At 42.1% G+C, this 20,943-nt stretch overlaps 2 protein-coding genes across 8 annotated transcripts in view; one reads left to right on the top strand and one right to left on the bottom strand.

Moving 5' to 3' along the window:
* The window catches only part of LOC308335655 (protein phosphatase 3 catalytic subunit alpha), a 94,208-nt gene extending 84,849 nt beyond the window's left edge, over positions 1 to 9,359 (bottom strand). For all 6 annotated transcript variants that reach the window (XM_080792762.1, XM_080792764.1, XM_080792763.1 and 3 more), the window contains exon 1: positions 9,067 to 9,359. In XM_080792762.1, coding sequence (XP_080648888.1) covers positions 9,067 to 9,136 — 70 coding nt within the window. In that variant the 5' untranslated portion in view covers positions 9,137 to 9,359. The remainder of the gene's footprint in view (positions 1 to 9,066) is intronic.
* A 6,037-nt stretch (positions 9,360 to 15,396) lies between these two features.
* Positions 15,397 to 20,943, top strand: part of LOC308334917 (B-cell scaffold protein with ankyrin repeats-like) — a 30,136-nt gene continuing 24,589 nt past the window's right edge. For both annotated transcript variants that reach the window (XM_080791813.1, XM_080791814.1), the window contains exons 1-5: positions 15,397 to 15,433; positions 16,765 to 17,166; positions 19,130 to 19,254; positions 19,614 to 19,752; positions 20,357 to 20,499. In XM_080791813.1, the coding sequence (XP_080647939.1) occupies positions 15,421 to 15,433; positions 16,765 to 17,166; positions 19,130 to 19,254; positions 19,614 to 19,752; positions 20,357 to 20,499 (822 nt within the window). In that variant the 5' untranslated portion in view covers positions 15,397 to 15,420. The remainder of the gene's footprint in view (positions 15,434 to 16,764; positions 17,167 to 19,129; positions 19,255 to 19,613; positions 19,753 to 20,356; positions 20,500 to 20,943) is intronic.

Here is a 20,943-nt window from a genome sequence, read left to right as displayed (position 1 = left end):
ATTTAAATACAAATGGCCACCTGCCACGGCACAGCAGCACACATTTGTTTACGTATGCGCGTTTGTGTGTATACGTGCAACGCTGTGTCTGTCTGTGTGCGTGCGTTTTTTATGAGAGTTTGTGTATACATCTGTGTGTGTGTGTGTGTGTGTGTGTGTCACACTGCAGCGTGCAGGGGCTTGTCCCATCTCTCAGAGCAGAGCTGCAGCCCAGAATTTAGCCTTCCATCAGGCATACAGACAGAGGTATGTTTTTTGAGTGGTGCTCAACTACTCCTACATGTGTCTGTCTGACTGTATGTCTGTCTCTGTGTCTGTCATGTACGTCTAAGCACGGAAGTACTATTCTTTCACCACCAAGTGTCACTGTTGTTTCTTCTCAGATCTACAAGCTCACAACGTGTTGCCGTGCACAACACCTGCCAAAGTGGCGCTCAACAGCTACAGTAGAGTACTACGAAGAACAGTACAGTACAGTATGTGTTTAGTCACCAAAGGGCACCTCACTGCTTTTCTCTTTTTTTTTTACAAATGAAAGCAACAAGTGTGGCGGCCGAACTCTGGGGCAAAACACTGCGTGTCCTAGATTCTAAATATATTGTCAATTATCATTAAACATTTTATCCAATAACAAAGCAAAACGAACTGTATTCAGCTCCTCATATACGTTCTTATTTAACAATAAACTTACCGGTATGTGTATTGCAAAAGCCTTTACATACAGATGTACAGTGAAACGAGATGGCAAGTAATTTAGTAAAGCCACAAACTTTTTTGAAATATGGAAATAAGAAAAATAAATCTATAATTAAAAATAAATAATAATAATAAATCAAAAATCGATTTGCTTCAGAAATTTAAAGCAAGTATTCCGACTCCAAGCTGACCTTGTGTAAATGTGCACATACTTAGGGCTAAACGTTCTGAACTGTCCAGTCTCATCTCTTAATAACCCCTTAACCCGTCTGCTGCCTCCTGGTGGACGCAGAGCCGTTTTTAATGTAACACACGCTGGACTCACATCCTGTTTGGGCAGCCATCTTAGATGCTAAATAAATAGCGCCAATGCTAGCGAGCTAAAATGAAGCTATCTTTTCTCTAGAAAGCGCCAATGTTCCCATCTAGACCACCGGATAATCAGCAAAGACCTCCGAACATCGCACGTTTTATCCAAACCATGGAGAGCTCCGTAGCTTTCGAATTATTCAGCTTTTTAGTAAGCCTGTATAAAAGGGAGGTGAACGGTAGTGCGGTTGCGCAATCCAGTCTAGGATCGCTAAAGAAGGAAAGGCAAAAAAAATATCAATAATAAAGCTTATCAGACGGAACCTTCCGTCAGAAGCAGTACATTTATTAAATATGTGCTAGTTCCTACTCTCCAATGAGAAAGAACTCCCTGCCCCTCCCCCAAACTCCCAGTGTACCGAACACCCGACATGTACTTACATTTGTAGTAGACACTATTGATTGATCTGCAAGCGTGCCATGGACAGTTCTGGTGGGGGATCTAATGACACGCCACTGTGTCTGCTCTAAATTACTTTTGTTAGCCACTGTGGCTCACAAAAAGGAGTGTGTGGGAGTGGGCGCTCGCCAGCCATGAAATAGGAGATGGTGGCGAAAGGAAGAGTAGCCTATAGTATGTGTACTAGGACTGGGCTGCTTTAATTTATTAAAAATAATAATAACACAACAAAATATATATAACATGGTTTAATGATTCACAGCGTTTTGGGTAAGAGCCACTCTATGTGTGATCATACAATTTATGAAAATGTATTTAAAAATAATTAAGTAATAAAATACCGTGTCAATCATCACTTGTTAGTCATCACTTGTTAGTCATCACGCCATTTAGAAGGGCACAAATTTATAAGGCTCGTACGTGTGCCAAATCTGCATATCCATAAAACTGTACGCTCTTAGGCCTCAGGTGACAATCTCAAATGCCAAAGATGGGTAAACGACGACAGTATTTCCCCCCTCCATTGCATTTATATCAACCCCGTCGTCCGATTTGTTCCCATGAATTAGCAAGCGCAGCGGCTAATGCACGGAGTCAGATTACAACCTCTTGAGTAGAGCTGCCTTTATCCCCCCTATACGGAGCGTATCTGTCCAAAGCCACCGCTTTGCCGTGCCCTAAATCCACAACACAGCCTAATTCCTCTTTAATCTAATGAGGGACGAAGGTGCACTCACACAGGTTAGAATGCCACTGACCGTGTGTTTGAGTGCAACATCACAAGTAAAAAGGTGGCTCTGAACACCCCCCCAATGATCTCTCTCACACACACACACACACACACACACACACACAGCAAGCAGAATGAATGACAGGTTTCGACTACTCGTTTGGTTTATACTACTGCACTTGTCACTCATCTTTTCTTTTGCCATTTGCGACATTTTCTAGGGCAGGCCACCCGAGTCTTGTGCCGGCCCGTAGATGAGAGAGATGCTGAGAAAGAGTGTCCAGGCGGCACGTAAACCCCCATGACTCTCTCAGACATCTTCAGATGCCAAGTAGACGTGACAGCACAAACCAGGGGACCGGCTAGATTTATGATGACATGTGTTAACTTGCTATTTGAGAGAGAGAGGGGGGGGGGGGGGGGGGCGTTCAAGACAATAGGCAAGCACCTGCAGCAATCTGATGAAATTAGCAAGTGGATCTCGGGGTAGAATATCAGTTTGGCCCGTTGTGGCACTAACAAACAAACAAACAGAGCCTCAGACAAACAATTGGCCCAGGGCTTTTTAGTTTTAGTTGAGTAGAGCATCTGGCAACATCTGACTCCTTCCATTTCCATTCGTGTCGTGTCGTGTCGTGCGGTCCAGAGTCCTCGAGCCTTGCCTGTCTGTTTCCGATTTGTCTGCTGTTTGACCATTGCCTGCCTAGAAGAGCTGATTCTACAGCCTTCTAAAGCAGTAGTTCTTTCACAATATGGTCGAAGAAAGAGACAACATGCAATGCGAGAGCGTGAGAGCATACAGCTCTGCTTAGGGTGACTTTGAACACTGCTGCAATGTGAGCCAATGGAGAGACAATTTTGGATTATTCTTTTAATCCATAGAGCAACTATTGGAGATTATTTTTGAAGATTAATTATTTCAAACTTTTGGGCTTCTCTGCCTTTATTTACAGTATATACAGGAAACAGGGATAAAGAGAGGGGGAGTGACACGCCGCAAAACTCGTAGGGATCGGGATTCGAACCCGCAATGCATTAGGGCCTACAGGCATGTGGTTATTGTGGTATGTGGCCGATATGCCAGCAGGTGCCCCTGATAATTCTTATTCTTAAACTGCCAAAATAGATCTATAGAAGCTCACAACGTAATGTGTGTTCTGTTGTGAGCTGCTTGCAGATCTGCTATTTTCACTAGAAAGTAGTCATTAGAATGTTTATGGGGTGCAGTACTTGGTTTAGACTAGTCATTGGTTAGACCAGTCATTAGTCCTACAACTACAATCTATCTCAAACCCTCACCCTCACCTTCACCTGCCACGGGGCAGCACACCTAAACCTAACCCATGTCTAACCAATGACTAGTCTAAACTAAGTATGCCCCCTGTTTAGGCATTGATATATTATCAACAACTTTCTTATAGGAAATAAAAAGTATAAAGAAAAACTGCTTCTGGATTATTTGATTAACCTACATTAGCAAGATAAATAAATAAAATATTGGTTTCGATACATTTCGGTTAATTGCCCAGCCCCAATATCTTGCCAATACATCATAGTCACATCACAGCAAGGTGCTTACATAGCCAAGACCTCTAACATTGTTTAATGATGCATTTAGTCTGGGTTGATGCCTTTGTTCTGACGGGTACAGGCTTTAGTTCCGACATACTATTGATCCGAAACCTCAATCCCTAACCTAACCATAACCGCAAGCACGGGAGCAGCGCATGTCGGACCATGGCATGTCCCCGTGCTCCGGACCTTTGGTGTGTCGGATCTGCGTGTGCACCCCGTTCTGACTGCAAAACAATCAGTGCACTCTCCACAAGCACTGCAGACTATTAGCAAGGCTATGAGGAATGGCTCATTTTCAGCAATGGTGGCCTGGCTGTGTCCTCACATAAGGGAGGGCATTGACTATCTCATTTAATGTGGCTTCTAGGAATAGCTGAGGGGCTAGTACCATGATACTCTCTTTACACACACCCACAACCTGTCTGAATCACCTACAATATTGCATATTTTTCTCATTATTTACAAAACAAGAATGCGGTAACCTTGCATGTAAACTGCCCTCTCAAAACAACTTGTAATTTCTCTGACGTTAACAAAAGAAAAGAAAAAGCTCTTATGGCGCTCCATTCATTATCAATGGCATGTAATGTTTGTGCTAGGACTAAATAGTCGATTTGTTCGTCCACATACAACGTAAATTCTCCATTCATTGATAATGGCATTTGATGTTTGTGTTAGGACAAGAATCTACACTATAGCTCAATATAGCTGGCGCCCCACAGAAACGAACTAAACAAAAAAACAAGAACTGATCAATTATCAGTAAATTACCAGTGGCTGCCTTATATCTCCAGAATTGTGCTATGAAATGTACCTGACGTGCACAACGGATTTTAATTGGTTTGTATTTGTCACAATGGCCAAAAATGTCACAACCTCTACACTTTAGTGTCAAGCTGGTGGCACTGAATTTAACAACAACAGGATCCGTCGAGGTGACTCTGTAACTGACAGTGTAGCCTTAGCCTACTACAAATGGAACCAAAGGACCCTTTTATAACAATAAACCCTGATGGAAATACAAATGGACTGTTTGTATTTGGTTGCATTTCTGCACTCTCAGGTAGCACATTCTCCAAGCCATTAGATGTCGCACCTCATGCGCACAGCTGTCGGTTGTAGTGTTGACATTGGCTTGGCAGGTACAAAGAACATCTCTCATGTGTCAAAGTCGTGCAGGTCCAACGGGGTCCCCGCGGAGGCGCGGTAGTCTGCGTGGGGATCCGAATGTGTTATTTACTGTTAAAACGTGTCTGGTTGCGTCCCCCCCCACCCCCCCCCCCCCTCTATGGGTTGCGTAGAAAGGCAGCCAATCTGAACTACGCGACTCAGTATGACTATATATCAAAGTTTACATGGCTATTCATAGACCAGTGCTTTTCAAAAGAAAGAAAACTGTGGGAAGAAACTGTGATATCTTCTGATTTAGCATCTTCCCTTTTCCTATCAGGGATCTGAGAGACATCATTTGTGTCTTTATTAGTAGCACTGTGAGACAGAACAAGGGATCTGAGAGACATCATTTATGTCTTCATTAGTAGCACTGTGAGACAGAACAAAGGACTGAATCACAAGAACAGCAGACAGTTTATACGCACACACCGATAAGCCAATTCACTCACAGTAACAACATAACAAGGACATACTCTGGGGAAACCATAACGACACAATTAGCACATTACACAAGAAAGCCTCCTTTTCCCCACATTGGTACCATCAGCGTGTCACATCGAAGTGATTCATACAAATAGTGATAACCACAAACACACACCATGGCAGCCTAAAGCGCAACACTATGGAGGTGATTACACACACACACACACACAAAGCCACGATGAAGTATGTGGCATTACTTAATGTTCTGTTCTATAAATGACTCTGCCATCCAGCTGGGATCAGTGGCCAGCATTGCGAACCCCCCTCTATGCACGTCTGAGTGTGAGGGCCTCTCTTCAAAAGTCAAATGTCAGATGTTATCCATTCCCGGTCATAGGAAAGGCCCCAGCTCACTGTCGGGGAGCACGGAGGCCTCGCCTCTCGGCTGGTGGTGTCGGGAAGGGGAGACACCATTACTAACCTCGTTTTGCTTTGTAGGGCACTAGCTGCAGTGGCCATTACATGTATATGATCTTAATGTGATTAAATGCACTGTTGTAACCCTTATATAACCAAGCAGGGCAATGGAAGATTACGTTCTATGATGGTCCCATACGACATTCCATCTGTTGACGTAAATGGTAATACTAAGCGGCTGACAAACCATTCCATGTTAAATATCCATTCAGATTCATGGTTATAGAGCAGGGAGTGTTTTTAATGTTTATATCCCTGTATCGTGGGATCAGGAGGACAAGACAGACGGGGGGGGGGGGGGGAATCCTGCGCTCCTGTCTCAACAGATTAAAACTATGAGCAATTATAACGGCATAGTGCCTTCCCGGGGAATGTCGTGATAGTGCATTTGGAGAAGAACAGGTGGATGCAAACCACTCGTGATAAATGGGACTGACAGCCTGCAGCATGGTGAACCGGGGCAACAAATGACTTCACCCGTAATGTAGCCTCCAGTTATTTTAGATGGGCTGCTATGTGTACGGCTCTGTGTTGTCACAATAGGACTGACACATGGCCCAAAACAATGATGTTGCATGAATTTATTCGTGAGGGAAATTACTTGACGGGGCGAACAACAGCGGCTGTTTGAAAAGCTGTCAAAAACGCTGGACTTTGAAATGTCCTGACACGCCGATCTAAAATGACCGGTGATCGATTATATATGTGATTAACAGGAAATTTCAAAGGACTCCGATTTTCTGCTTGAAGCGAAAGTGTGTCATTGACAGACTGGGCTAGCAACCAGTGCATCAGTGGTAGAATTTAGATACATTATACGATAAGCAGAGAAGAAAAACTAATCGATAAGCGATTCAATGTTATGTTATACTCAGTCGCACAGCGGTGTTGCGCAAAAACTGTGAAAATAGCAGAGCTACAAGGTCATATCATGGTGTTCTGTGACATCTTGTGAGCTTGTAGAATAGATCAGCTATTTTCACTATGACTTTTATCTACTTTTCAGCTAAGTATGACATGCCCAAAATAGGGACATATTATCAATTGATTATTTTATTAATTGATCATGGATTTATTTTATCGCTTAAATATATTAGATTACTTAACTTAACTTTTGCAGCCCTATAAACAAAAATTATACTGAGAGGTGTGAACAATTCATCCACATCAAAAGGGAACGGTAGCTTAACAGCCTGACCTGGGCAACCAGTGATATTGGCAAATCTTTTCAAAACCTATATTTGTCATGTATTTTTCATCACCCATCAACTTGCTATCCGGGCTGAGAGCCGGGAAGCAGGTTTGAAATATTCATTGCAAAAAGCATCCTAGACATGGCTTGCTTGACCCCTATTTCCAGAGCCAAACGTAGCCTCGATACGGCTGTTTGCACCCTCTGCTCGCTGAGAAAGGTTGCAGGTTCATTCACTTAATTTAGGCAATGTTTTTTTACCTTCTGAAATGTTGCAGGCAATGCCCAAGAGAGTAGCTGAGTGGAACTATATTTGTAATGGGCTTCAGCATGCAAGTGCCCATGGCTTTCTTTTCAATTGACTGCCCTGAACAGTGCACCGTTCACGGCATGGTCATCTGAACATTGTGATGTTGACTCTCTCTTGCAATCTCTCTCTCTCTCAATGTCTTAATGTCCAATGGTCACCAATGATGCGGTCATTTTCTACTGGTGGATGATGATTCGATCATTTCTACTGGTTGAACCCTGCTAACATGTATTCATTTTCACCCAAAACAACATTACTCAGCGACTCACTGCCTGTCTTTGCCACCTGTACTCCTTTGCAAGGCAATGCAATATAGAGAGACAATGGTTTTGTTAAGTATTCGCTCACGAAATACTTCACTCGCCGACCTCGGCTTCGGAGAAGCCTCCCGTAGAGTGAAGTATTTTGCTCACTTCACTTACGAAAACCTTGGTTTCTAAAGAAACCTTTTTCGATATTGCAAACCTGTGCTGGGGATCCAAAGGAAAATGAACACACCAGCACAGAGATGTTCAAAAACAAAAGCATATAAATAACTCAGAATGCCACAAAGGAGTCACATTCAATTTCTTACACAACAGAAAAGGAAAATGTGAGGGGGCTTGATGCTGCAACTTGAGTGGAATGCTGTCTGAACAGAGTACACAGTCAGGATAGCCATCATCACATCTCAGACTATAGAAGTGGTCCTCAAACTCTCATTTCAATGACCCCCAAATTCATATTTATGAGCCCCTTATCTCAAACTCAAATGCTTTTGTGCCAGGGACTGCCTGCCATAAGAGAAGTTACAAAAATAATCATATGCTCAACAACTCATACCATTATCAGCTTATAAGTTGGTTATTTTTCAATAGCCGAAGTGTAAAATAGGTGTTAGTGGTTAAGAGTACTGAGTGTGATGCCATTTCGTTGTGCTGGGGTCCTGGGGACCCCCGGGAGTCCCCACTGCCCAGACCCCCATTTTGAGGACCACTGGCCTAGAGTCTAGTCTAGTCAGTCACTAGACTTCTTATGCACTGTGTAGGAGACAGGTCTGCCTGATTACTGCATTTGTATGGAACACTGCTAAGGTGGAATGCTGGTCCTATAAACAGACCAGAACCAAGAGGGAGAGAAAGAGAGAGACAGAGAGAGAGAGAGAGACTCCACATTACTACTGTGCATAGGCTACCAAATCAATTATGCAATATATTAAATATTATTATGCCATGATAACAATAAAAAACAAAAGCCAAACTGTTTGGTAATGCATGCAAAATAGGGGGAAAACGCCCATGGGTTGAATGCAATGGTTGTGCAACAATATAACCCTGCATAAATACAATACATTGCTTTCTTTCTGCCCGTGCACTGGGCACCTTGATGATCAACATGAAATTGCTCATGCAAACTGGCATGCTGTGTAATCTGTGCATTCGCCGTTATTGACAATAAAGGCGAGTGTAGCCTACGCGATTATGATGAGCAGATATTCTACTATTCTTTTGCACCCGGGGAGACGGAACATGACACATTTTTAATGTAAAATGCAGCGCCTCTTTGCCCACAAACTGGAGTTGTTACTTCCTACTTCAGGGGTGTCAGGCTCAGGCACCACCACACCACCAGCCCCTCTGTGAATTATTTTCGAGTATGCCACAACAAAACGAAATCTTTGCCTCTTCTTTCTGTTGCAAATGTCTGTTTGTGTATATGGCATGCGATTTCAATCAACTTACATTTCACCACCCTATCCGTCGTAGATAACTTCGGGTCATCATCATTCGGCTTGTTTTCGTTTTCGGACATTTCCAGTGTGATATATATATATTGAGATCTACAACAAGAAACTGTGTCTTGAAAATGATCCCGCCGGCGGTGTTGCCCTTGTGTCGAACAACTCAAGTCTTATCCGAGAGGAAGAGACCGCTGGGTGATCTCACTTTGGCTCCGATCACTCGCCAAAAATACTTGCAACAGGGGTTACAATTTCAGTGCTAGTGGCTGTAGCTCCGTCTGATTTACTGTTACACTGTATCAAGTTCCCTTTCTGCAACGCAGTGCGCAACCAAGCCTGCAAGCTGCTACGACACGCCTCCAAACCCCCCAGACTGCTTTCCCATTGGCGGCGGAGAGAAGGCAGTAGCTCAGCTTTTACATGGATTTTCATCAAAGGACTATTTCTGTGTCAATCTAGTGTTGTATGAATAAATTATGAAGTCAGTATATCCAGCTCTGTGTGACTGGCTGGCAGTGGCACAGAGAGAGAGAGAGAGAGAGAGAGAGAGAGAGAGAGAGAGAGAGAGAGAGAGAGAGAGAGAGAGAGAGAGAGAGAAATCATCATTTTTTGAATAGAGCTATTAGCTACAAAGGGGGTGGGATGGGGTCCAAATGCTCTGTCCCATTCTGTATGTCATTGGAATTGCATGAGCCAAATATAAGGGCCAGGGGGCAAATGGCTTCACAAATAATGTGTAGTGAGAATGTGGTTTGCAAAAAGGAGTCCACACTCCACAGGCACAGATTAGACACTCCCCAGGGTACATCTACTGAAGCCCCCTGGCGAACCACCACGCACCCACAATCACTCACAGTTTTACACGCCAAGGGAGACCCAATGTTGCAGCATTTTGTTGCAAACAAAACAGTCGTCAAAATTAATGCCTATTTGCTGCATAGCATTTTTGATGATCAGTCAAATATTTTATGTGGGTGTACATTGATACTGTAGTCCTATAGACACTGTACACATGCATCGGACATCATTAATTGAAAGGGGAGGGGAAATCACCCTCCGCCCCCCCCAAATATAATAAAAAAATAATGTATAAATCTCTCTACCCCTGGTCTGGCCTGATGTTTCTTGAAACAACTTGTGATTTGTTTGGCACTATAATACAATTTAATTGAATATAATTAGAAGGGATTGACCAAAAGGTCTTATAAATCACAAATTAGCCTCGAGGTCTATGTTAAGGGACATGTCAGCTCAGGTCATATATCATCAACATGAAGTACACCATAAGTACACTCAATTGTCCCATTATCATTGACTTATCTCTGAGGAGGAGCCATGCATGCCATGGAATAAAGTGAGTTGGTTGAGGGTGACACCTGCTACAGACAATGTTCCCTGCAGCTGTCTACAGTATATGTAATTACCAGAGAATCTCTTTCACAACGGTTTTATAGCTGCTATCATAGGCAAGAGCACATGTTGAGAATATACATTATGGGCACTTATTCGTGTGTGTGTGCCGTGTGCGTGCGCGTGCGTGGATTTCTGCAAATGTTTGTTCCTATGCACTTGTGCTGTGCATGTGTAGCAGTGTGGAACATCTATGCATGCATTACACACATACATTCTTGGAACTGGCATGATGTGTCTCTGGTGAGTCACCAGCCAGGTACACAGTGTCTTGAAAGGTGATCTAGTCGCTCTGACACAAGCAATAATGACAATGCCTTGCGTGGTGGAGCAGACTTCAACTCTTTCACCTGCTCATTTTCCACAGTGCATTTCAGGTCCCCCCCCTTACTTTTTTTCCCTCTCTCTCACAGAAAACTACCATTATTAGTGAGACACTGGCCTGGGTAGGATTCAGTCACTTGTCAGGTGAAGTCACTTAATGGCACCGAACATTTCTCTCCATAAGTGACTGTAAGGATGCATACTTAGCTCCCTAGAACATCCCACATGCCCCCTCTCTCTCTCTCTCTCTCTCTCTCTCTCTCTCTCTCTCTCTCTCTCTCTCTCTCCCCCTCGGGCTTCCATGTAGCTATCCATCCCTGATATCTAGTGTTGCCACATCGCACACACAGCCCATTCGGTTAAACATGGGTTTGGTGAGCTCTGGCTCTGCGAGCTTGACTTTGCAGATTTGCATAACATTCAGGTTCAGTCACAGAGACAGTCTCTCATGTGGTTAAGCAAACACATTTCCCATAACCTCACCGCCATTTGCCAGTTACCTCTGGCACCATTAAGCTTATAAAGCACCCCCGCATTCTACATTAGGAGTGAAAATACTTTACACAATGATGGCAATTTAATACGGGAGGACCCCTCCCATAAAAAAAAGTATGGTGTATTTTCCATTTTTAGAAATATGTGAAAATGGCGACAAAAAAGTATTTTAAGGAAAATAGGGTTGTAGAATATACTTTTTTATATCTAAATTGTGAATAAATATCATGAATATAGATCTTTCCAAATAGATGTATTAAAATGGCTCATTTACATCTGAATAAAATCTGTGCTTTGGTGGATTCAAACGCTAACCTCACAGGAAGCCACGGGTGGTGAACCTGCAGCACGGGTGATTTGTAACCCGCAGCAGGGCAACATTCAGCAAAATTGGAGGAGCATTCAGAAGAAATGGATGAACACTCTATTTAAAATTCAGCAAAAATAACAGTTCTACAAGCTAGTCAAGGACCTACAGGAATTCTAAAATGGAACCAGCATCATTATGTAAAGAAAGCAGGGGAATGCTTTCTGTATGTCGTGTGCTATTCCGTCACACAAATAGACTGGCCAGCTTGGAATCAAACTGTGGGGATGCTGAAGGGGGCATTTTGTTCCCACCTGGCACAGTATGTGCCCTAACCATCTGACGATCGCTGCCCACAGCTTGAAAATATTAAAGTTATATTTCTCAGTTCAATAGTAATCTAAGTCAATCATGTCATTGTCATATTATAATAATATGTATTGATAATAATTATATTACATACATTTCGTGACAAAATAGTCACAAATATTGACTTATCCATATTGGGTCACCATTGCCCCTCCACTATACAGGTTTAATGATTGTCTTTAATGTTTGTTTTGTAAACGCCAGAGACAATGAAGGGATATTTACGTCATAATGTGCCTCATTCATTACGTCATATTGTCTCTTTATTGTTAATGGCGTTTAATGTTTTGTTGGCACCGTTTGTTTAACATCACCATTACGTCACCTAATCAACATGAGTTAGACTTTAATATATTAGCGCCCCTCACTTCACACGGGTGTGATTTTTTTATTACAGAATTGCTCAAAAATAAAAACAACCAAACTACAAGCTCACAAATCCACGTCCTGTTGCAACGTGTTGTGCTTGTAGTCTAGATTTAGGTTATTTTCACTGCGTGACACCATCATATGACAAAGCATAAAATAGGGCTTAAATGTTTTTTTATAGTGCCTTCAAGTGGAGAGAGATTGAGAATAATGACTAATTCAGATTGCTATTGCACTGAGAAATGAAAATGTAATATCTTCAAGTTGTATTATATATGCAGCTCAATGACATAACCTTTTTTAATAACCTTTTTCTCCTTGTAGCTTTAGTGTCGCTGCTCAAGAAGAAAATGTGACCCAACATTAGATGTGTCAATTTAAAGTGCAGTGCTGAAGATGCCATCCTCAAGCACCTTGAGAGCTCAACAAGCAATGCTCAAATTCTAATTATGAATGAATTATGAATTTCGTTCAACACCTAATACGGTCGAATATTAACGCCACCCTTAGTTAGTTTTTTTTTTCTTCATATTATATACACTGGTGAGTGGTGACTGGTGAGTGCAGGAATGTATATTCATAGGGTATAAATATAATATAATATTAGCTGATAATACTGTAAATTTTGTGCCTTCTACATGCACTCTTCCATGTGCCACAGCGAGAAATCTACATCAAGTGATGTGACAAGTGCCAACAACCAACTCATTCTAAACATCACCAAAACACAGGACCTGAACATGAGTCAGTTGTCATCAGAACCCACCAATCATTCATGTCCTTTGTTTGTAACTCCTACTGCAGTCCCTCTGGAATTCTGTCTGTCTGTCTGTCTGTCTGTCTGTCTGTCCTGTGCAATAGACTGCAACAATGCAACAAAATACTTTTTAAGGCGATTGAGTCTGTACTGTGAGTCTGTATGGAGTACGCAGTCAGATCATGCTGATGGTGTTCTACCAGACAATCCTAGAGCGTCATTAGATATGGAATTAGAGCATGGTTTGACAACATGACAGTTCAACTGAGCAGGCTTGCCAGCTATGAAGCTATGCACTGTATAAGCAGACAGTCATGAAATAAGCAACCGAAAACATTGTAGACTCTGAGGAAGAAGGACGTAAAACATGCAAATCAAACTACTATAGTTTGTTCCAGCCTCCATCAAGCTGCTGAGCTCTAATGCTAGATCAATGTGCAATAAATACACACGCACAGTAGCACTCTGCACTGTTGAACTTTACTCTTTAAGCTCTATTGTTGTAAATAATATGCATATGTATATTCAAATGTACGGAGCCCTGGAGTGGCCATCTCAGGGCTCCGTACAAATGCCTCTTTTACGTTCAACATGTGTTTTCTAACATTGTATCAGATGCTGTGTTTTTGTGATGTTGGTGCCCAAGATACATTTCCCCTCATGACATGGTCACCTGGTCACTGGTGACCCTGCCCTTTAGATGATGTTGGTTTGTCACTATATGCCTGATGAAGATCCTTGACCAAAATGTTGACAATCAATCACTTTCAGCCTGGCGTCCCTAGTTTAGGTATGTCATAGGCAAAAAATTATCAAATTTTAGACAAAAGTGAAAATAGCCGGACTACAAGCTCATTACTCAATGTGACACATTGTGAGCTAGTGCTGTAGATCGACAATTTTGTCCTATTTTTATACCTCTGCAGTCCGCCGGTTCCCTCTGCCCGCCTAACCCTAAAACCCCAACACGATATCTCTGGAATGCCTCGAGGGAATTTCATGACATTTGGCACAAACGTCCACTTGAGCTCAAGGATGAACCGATTAGAAGTAGGTCGTCAAAGGCCAAAGGTCAAGGTCACTGACTTCACAAAAAATGTTAATTAATTCCCATCAAAGTCTTCATTAAACTAGTATAATACTATATGATAGCACTATGTAGTATTTTCTAGTTGAATATAAATACAGGCCAAGTAAAGACAGTGTAGGTGTCCCCGAGTCCTTCAAATATATGTATTATTATTGTATTGTCTTTACTATATTCTTAATAAAAAATAATGTTGTCATGTACAGGTGCAGGTAGTTATCATTGAGGTGTTATCACTGATGTGTTAAATATATCTGTAATTCAATTTACTATAAAAAATATATTGTCTATCAGAGCTTCTCAAAGTAAACCCAGGGATTCTTGAAGGGGTCCCAGGGGGGGGGGGGGGGTCCCCATTAAAATGTGTTAATGTTAACCCTATTTTACGCTATATCTTGCACCACCCCTTATCCCTAAACATATTTGCCTTTTTATTTACTATTGTGAAATTGTTCGATTGTGAAATAGCCGATCTACACGTTTATGATGCAATGCATTGTAAGCATTGTTTGAAATTTGGGATCACTTATTAGATTAAAAACAAAACAAAACAAACAAATAACCATCTCCTCTGGGGGTCCCTGCCACAAACTATTTTTAGATGGGGGTCTCTGGCCTAATACATTTGGGGGTCTTTGACATAAAAAGGCTTGAGGTTCATTGCTGTATACAGTAGTAAGGGTTTGGGTTGTCATTTTTCCAAAATATTATGGAACATTATATATTATGGCATGAAAGCAGTGATGGAAAGTAACTAAGTAGATTTACTTGAGTACAATTTTGAGGTATTTGTACTTTACTTGAGTAAATGCTATTTCCAAAACTTTAGTTACTAATTACGTTATAGATTTTGATTGTTATTGCAAAATATACAATATACCCACTTCAGCCCTACATTTTTAGACCGCTTGAAAATAGCCGATCTACAAGCTCACAGTGCGTCGCGATGCTATTTTCAAACGTGTTTCATACATTTGATAACTTGAAATGGGACATTTCCACATAATAAGTACATTTTTAATTCCGGTCATTTACTTGCAACTGATCGTATTTATAATATTGCAGTGTTGATACTTTCACTTGAGTAATAAATGTGAGTTATTTTTCCACCACTGAAGATTGGACTCCTCTCATATTCTGGTACAACAGGAAACTCCCTCTTATCGTCCCCAAGCCAAGCACAATAGAAGCACTGTTTTCCATATCAATGTGCAGTAAGAAGAGAGGCACTGGCAACATGAGTCACATAGGTGAGTAAATCCCTTTTACGTTTAATTCAATAAACATTACCGCCGTCATAACATTTATATCTAATCCAAGGTAGGGTGTGGTTTTACGATTAACCACTTTATGACATGTCTTGCAGATTTAAAATGTTGTATATTGATGCCAACATCTGTGTGGAGGCGTTTCAATATTGCAATGTCTTTAAATAACTACATGAGTTTTTCTTTGGCAATGTTTGTGTAACACAAACGTAATATCCCATGTTCACTGTCGATTCTCCTTTATCTCTAATCTAATATCTCTATAATTTAACCATTACATGGGTCAGTACAGTAGTGGGGCAGTCTGCTTCAACTTCAATAGCTTGGAGAATTGGCTTTCCCGATGTGATGTATTTTCCTTATATGCTGCGTTTGTTGCCGACTAAAATTTAAATATTAACTCTGTGAATTGTCTCTATTTCCACCTATTGGTGGCATATACACTATACTGACCAGCTCAGGTGCAGAAAGCAAGGTCGGAATAGACATCTTTATACTGTATATCATATGACCCGTTTCTGATATTTGTGCCATCACTACTTCCCTGTACTTCGTTCTCTACCTCATACCTGCAACCTGTATCTATGACAACAGAATTTCCCTCGGGATTAATAAAGGTCTATCTAATGTTCCTGATGCATTGCTAGTACATTTTGTAACTTATATTCGTCTTTGCTCAAGGGTCCATTTGGTTTCATTTTACGCTCTCAAGAGTTAAATCATTGTGAAACATCTGCATTAATTCATTTACAAGAAGCCTACACAATTAGAGAATGACAAAATCTTATCCAAAGACAACAAAATGTTCTTTAGTTTTGGGTCCGAGAGGCTAAATCTCATCAGACGGCGGTCCGTTGCTTAAATGCTGAATAAAGAATGGGCCTTGATATGAAAAGGGGTTGAAAACCCACTGCTCAAGGGCACCTCGGCGGTGCCGTGGCTTTACTCTAGGAGCGGTGAGGATTCATTACATTTTTATTTTAACGATTTTGTAACCCATTTTTCACCATTGTCAGTTATCTAATGTGATCCTGGGCTCTACACACCCTCCGCCAACCTGGGGAGAGCAACGGACTTGAACTCATGGTTCCGTCATGCATGAGTGTCCAAGTCGCTCCTTTACACCTGACAGTGGGGGAGTTTCCCTGGTTGGACGTAGCGCGTGGAAGGCACACGTTACTCCAACCAGTTCCTTTCCCCTCCATCAGGTGCCCCGGCTGGCCAGGGGGAGGCAGTTTAGAGAGCAAGATTACTGCATGTTTTGAGGGTACCAACCCATTTTCATCCAAACATGTGGGTTCTTCCCAATGCAGCAGAGGACCTGCTCATCGTCTACGAGACCGAGGCGGAGCAGTGGGCCACGTATCTGCGCTCCGTCTTCGCCGGCCACATCCACGAGGGCGGCATACGCTGCTACGACATCGCCACGGTGTCCAGCCGGAGGAGGGACCAGGACTTCCTGGGTCTGGCCCGGTACCAGTGCAAGCTCCTGATCCTCTCCAGGGGCATGCTGGAGGGCCTGTGCCAGCTCCGGCGCTTCTTCCTGGCCCGCGTGCTGACCCCGGCGCCGCGCGTGGTGGTGCTGCTGTGCGGCGTGGAGAGCCTGGCGCCGCTGCTGGAGCTGGTGCCGCTGGCGGGCAGCGAGTGCCTGCAGATCTCCAGCGAGCAGGACGCTCACGACTACCTGTCCGCCGTGACGGATATTGTGAAGAAAGGTAAAAAACGACGGCGGCACCACGACCCACTGAAGCTCTCTGTTCCGTTCAATATGAAAAGGACCAAATGAAACACCATGTGGTTTACAATACACTGAAAGATCAGCCAGACAGTCAACACCAGCGGTCAACAGAGAACCTGACCTACAGTATAACCACTTGACCGGAGTCCCTCAGGGCTCTGTACTCGTGTATATTCTGTTCACTGTTATATGTGGGGTTGCTGAAATTAGCCAATCGAGAAGCTCACAAAAGGGTCAATTTAGAATCAGATGCTCCAAAGTTTATTTAAAGCTGCGCTGCCTGTAAAGCTTGTCGATTGTCTATTTTCAGCGAAAGCTTTACCCACAAATTGCCGCAATACGGATGCTGGCGTTTTAGTGGTTGATTGGATAATTCCACTCTAGATAGAGGTGCGCCTCGGGATTTTGTGACAGCCTCATATTATCATTTCAATATACAACTATATAAAGAAATTATATTATCTCATGTAAGAATACAGTGTGCCTTGGGATTTTGTGACAGCCTCACATTATCATTGCAATATACAACTATATAAAGAAATAATATTATCGCATGTAAGAATACAGGTGTGCCTTGCGATTTTGACTTGCAAAACAAAAGCAAGAAAAGCAGGAAGTGTTAACTCCTTATTAACATAGATTTGTGGCCAGCTTCGTTGTTGTCACCCTGTCATGAATAAGAGCTGAAAAAAGTACGGCAAATCCTCAGTATCTGTTTCAATTCCCCTAAGACCAGCTGGGAGAAAATAACGCATATTACCTCCACCTGCATGGTCTTCTTCTGGTTAATTAGAAGGATCTATTTGTACTGCTGTAAATAAGCGTTGGACCATCTCTAAATTGACCTGTATTCTCGCTTCCAGAGGGCGTGATGCGACAAAACTAATACAACTAATGTGTAATTTCTTTAGTACCAGCTGCTGAGGGGGCGCTCTCTGTTTTTCCTTATTGAGATATTTGTGAAAAACAACACAGATGAATCAAAGTAAGGATTCTGCGGCTGTGTGTTGAGGAGGCCATCTCATGCAAATGACTAAAGTTTCCTTGTCGTCACTAGAGATCGGTAATCTCTTGCCATGCAAATCCAGATGACCCTTCCTTCACTCATGACTAATGACACTCAGTAGTTAGTCACTATGATCTTCTCTATAAGTCAGATTGTCAGTGTTTCCCAAAAGTGGTTTGGGTTTTGCCAACCCTCTCCACCCCAGGTCGCCGTCTCTAATTCATTAATAAATAAATGAACGGTTTGCCTTCAACACAATAATAAGCACTGAAGTGGATAATGTATATTTTGTGATAATAATACCTCAAAATTCTACTTAGGTACAGCACTTAGTAAATGTAATTTACACCACAGACTTGTCTCTTCCTCCTTCCTTACATTGTCAGAATGGTCATTTACTGTAAACATTTACCGTCCACAGATTCCAAGTGTGTAATTTATGAAGTATTTCATTTACCGGTAGATAGGTTTCATTTTTACCTATATCCTAGTTAGTATAAGTAGCATAGCAAACCTAACTAGTAGTTTAGCATGTAGCATAACCCTTTATACTTATACCGAAAATAGCCGATCTACAAGACTATTCTTTTATCATGTTATCATGGTAAATGGATTTCTTGACACTGAATTTACTGTAAGCAATTGTAAGCAGGGGCCAACTTTTCCCACTTAAATGATCACTCTGGATTTATAGGCCTATCCAACAAGTAATATTACTTATATAATAACAAACTGCATCAGGACATTTTATAAACGGACAACCTCATACTGTGTACACAGACAAGAGAGACGGTCTCATTAAAATAGTTTTCCAAAAAAGCTTTGCAAAACTAATTAGAAGCAAAAATGCACTAAGAATAGTGTGTTGTAAGAAAAAACAAAAAACACACTGACAGAATTCCAACTTGTTTGTGTATTATTTCATCCACAACAGGAAATGCCAGTTCCTTGCCAAGCAGGCCAGCGGGAACACATGCAAAGCTGCAGGAACAACAAAGCTGTGCAGGAGCAACCACTGTCAGATCCATGGTGGTCATCCCTGGCAGAATTCGTTGCGGGGTGAGATGCTGACCCATGGTCCCATGAGGCAGTGTTGTTTTTGTCGACTAATACGAACTGACTAACTGACTAAACTAAATGGAAACTAAATGAAAACTATAAGACTAAATATATTGACAATTTTGTCAACAAATAAAAACTAGACTAAAATGTTAGGAAGGGACTAGTGGACTGTGGGACTGTCTTTTAGGTGTGAATGAGGCCGTAGTTATATTGGGGGCCATCGAAATAATGGTACTTTGGACCAATGGATCGTCTAATGGCACATGGTATCCCCCATATAGTCCTCTATCTGGAAGAGTCCACACGGAACCGAGTAGAACACAGTACTACAATGCGTTTTCTTATCTTCTCTCCAGGTTTCTGCTGAGGTGTTCATTCTCTTAAAAGATACAGAAGCTAGTGCTGACGCAGAGGTCCAGTTCAGCGATGAAAGTCAGAGTGTGAGAGTGAAGCCTATCCACTGGAATGAGCGGACCCTTTGTGTCAATGCACCAGGTAATAAAACAAAAGTCTGCTTTCGTTTTGCTGTTGTAGACCGTATAGAGGCCCCTCAATAGGTGATACAAATTTGCATAGTGTGTTTTGAAGAAAACGCTAAATGGCAGAAAATCTATAGTTAAAAAGAAAAGTACTATAGCCCAAAACAATAAGAGCGCCACTATATTTGATTAGTTTTTTCTGCTCAGTCCAGTCCGGTTTCTGTGATTAGCACCGGAAAGACAGACAGATACACGCACGCACGCACACACACACACGCACACGCACGCGTCTACTAACCATGCTTGTTTTTTTCCGCATGCAAGCAGGCTACAAATAAACTGGCTAGTTTTCTTAATGACACAGATACACACTTTTAACACATATATGATTCATGTACGGCCCTAATTAAAAAAAAAAACGAATTACATCTTCAGCCTGGCCAGTACAAGGGAATGCTTATTACAATGGTCTCTTTCACTTAATGTAGGTGCACAAGGCTTCAGGGTAGCGCTGGCAGATATGAATCATTATTCCATTGGGGGGGAAATGAGTCCTCTGAGTCAGAGGGTCTGTGGGGCTGTAAAATCGCACGGTAAATTGTGTTGTTCTCCCACCACAGACTTTCCCAGCGGAAACGTCAGCGTGACCCTGTATTGTGGTGGAGCGGAAGTGAGGAAAGCACACGTGCAGTACTACACCCTTATGACAGAGGTTGCACACCTTCTGACGATGGCGGCAGACCCTGTCATTTTCATGTGTCAGGTAAGACAGAGCTTTAGAAAATGTACTTTGATGTACAATGCTGTCTGACTGTAATAGGCCGCTACTGTATGCCCCCCTTGCCCTTGCCCCCCCCCCCAACGTTTGCCAACAGCATGGAATTGTGATGTGTGTCAACGATAACGACATATTCTTTAGTTTTTGGGCTAAATCTCATCAAATGGTGGTCCGTGGATCAAATGGCGAATAAAATAATGGGCCTTGATATGAAAAGGGTTGAAAACCACTGATGTATCTCATAGAATAAAACAGAAACAATAGGGGGGAAATGAGGGAAAATAGTCATTTCTCCTTCACAGTAACTAGTGTGTCTATGTTACTCATCATTATCCATCGTATTAATGACAAGATTATTCCCGCTGCCGTTTATGACTGCATGGTGCACAATACATCGTTAAAAAAAAAGTGTGTGGAAGACAGCAGAGA

The sequence above is a fragment of the Protomyctophum bolini genome (assembly GCF_963924005.1).
Source record: "Protomyctophum bolini genome assembly, chromosome: 20".
NCBI classification, from domain to species: Eukaryota; Metazoa; Chordata; class Actinopteri; order Myctophiformes; family Myctophidae; genus Protomyctophum; species Protomyctophum bolini.
This window is presented reverse-complemented; position numbering and strand designations above follow the sequence as displayed.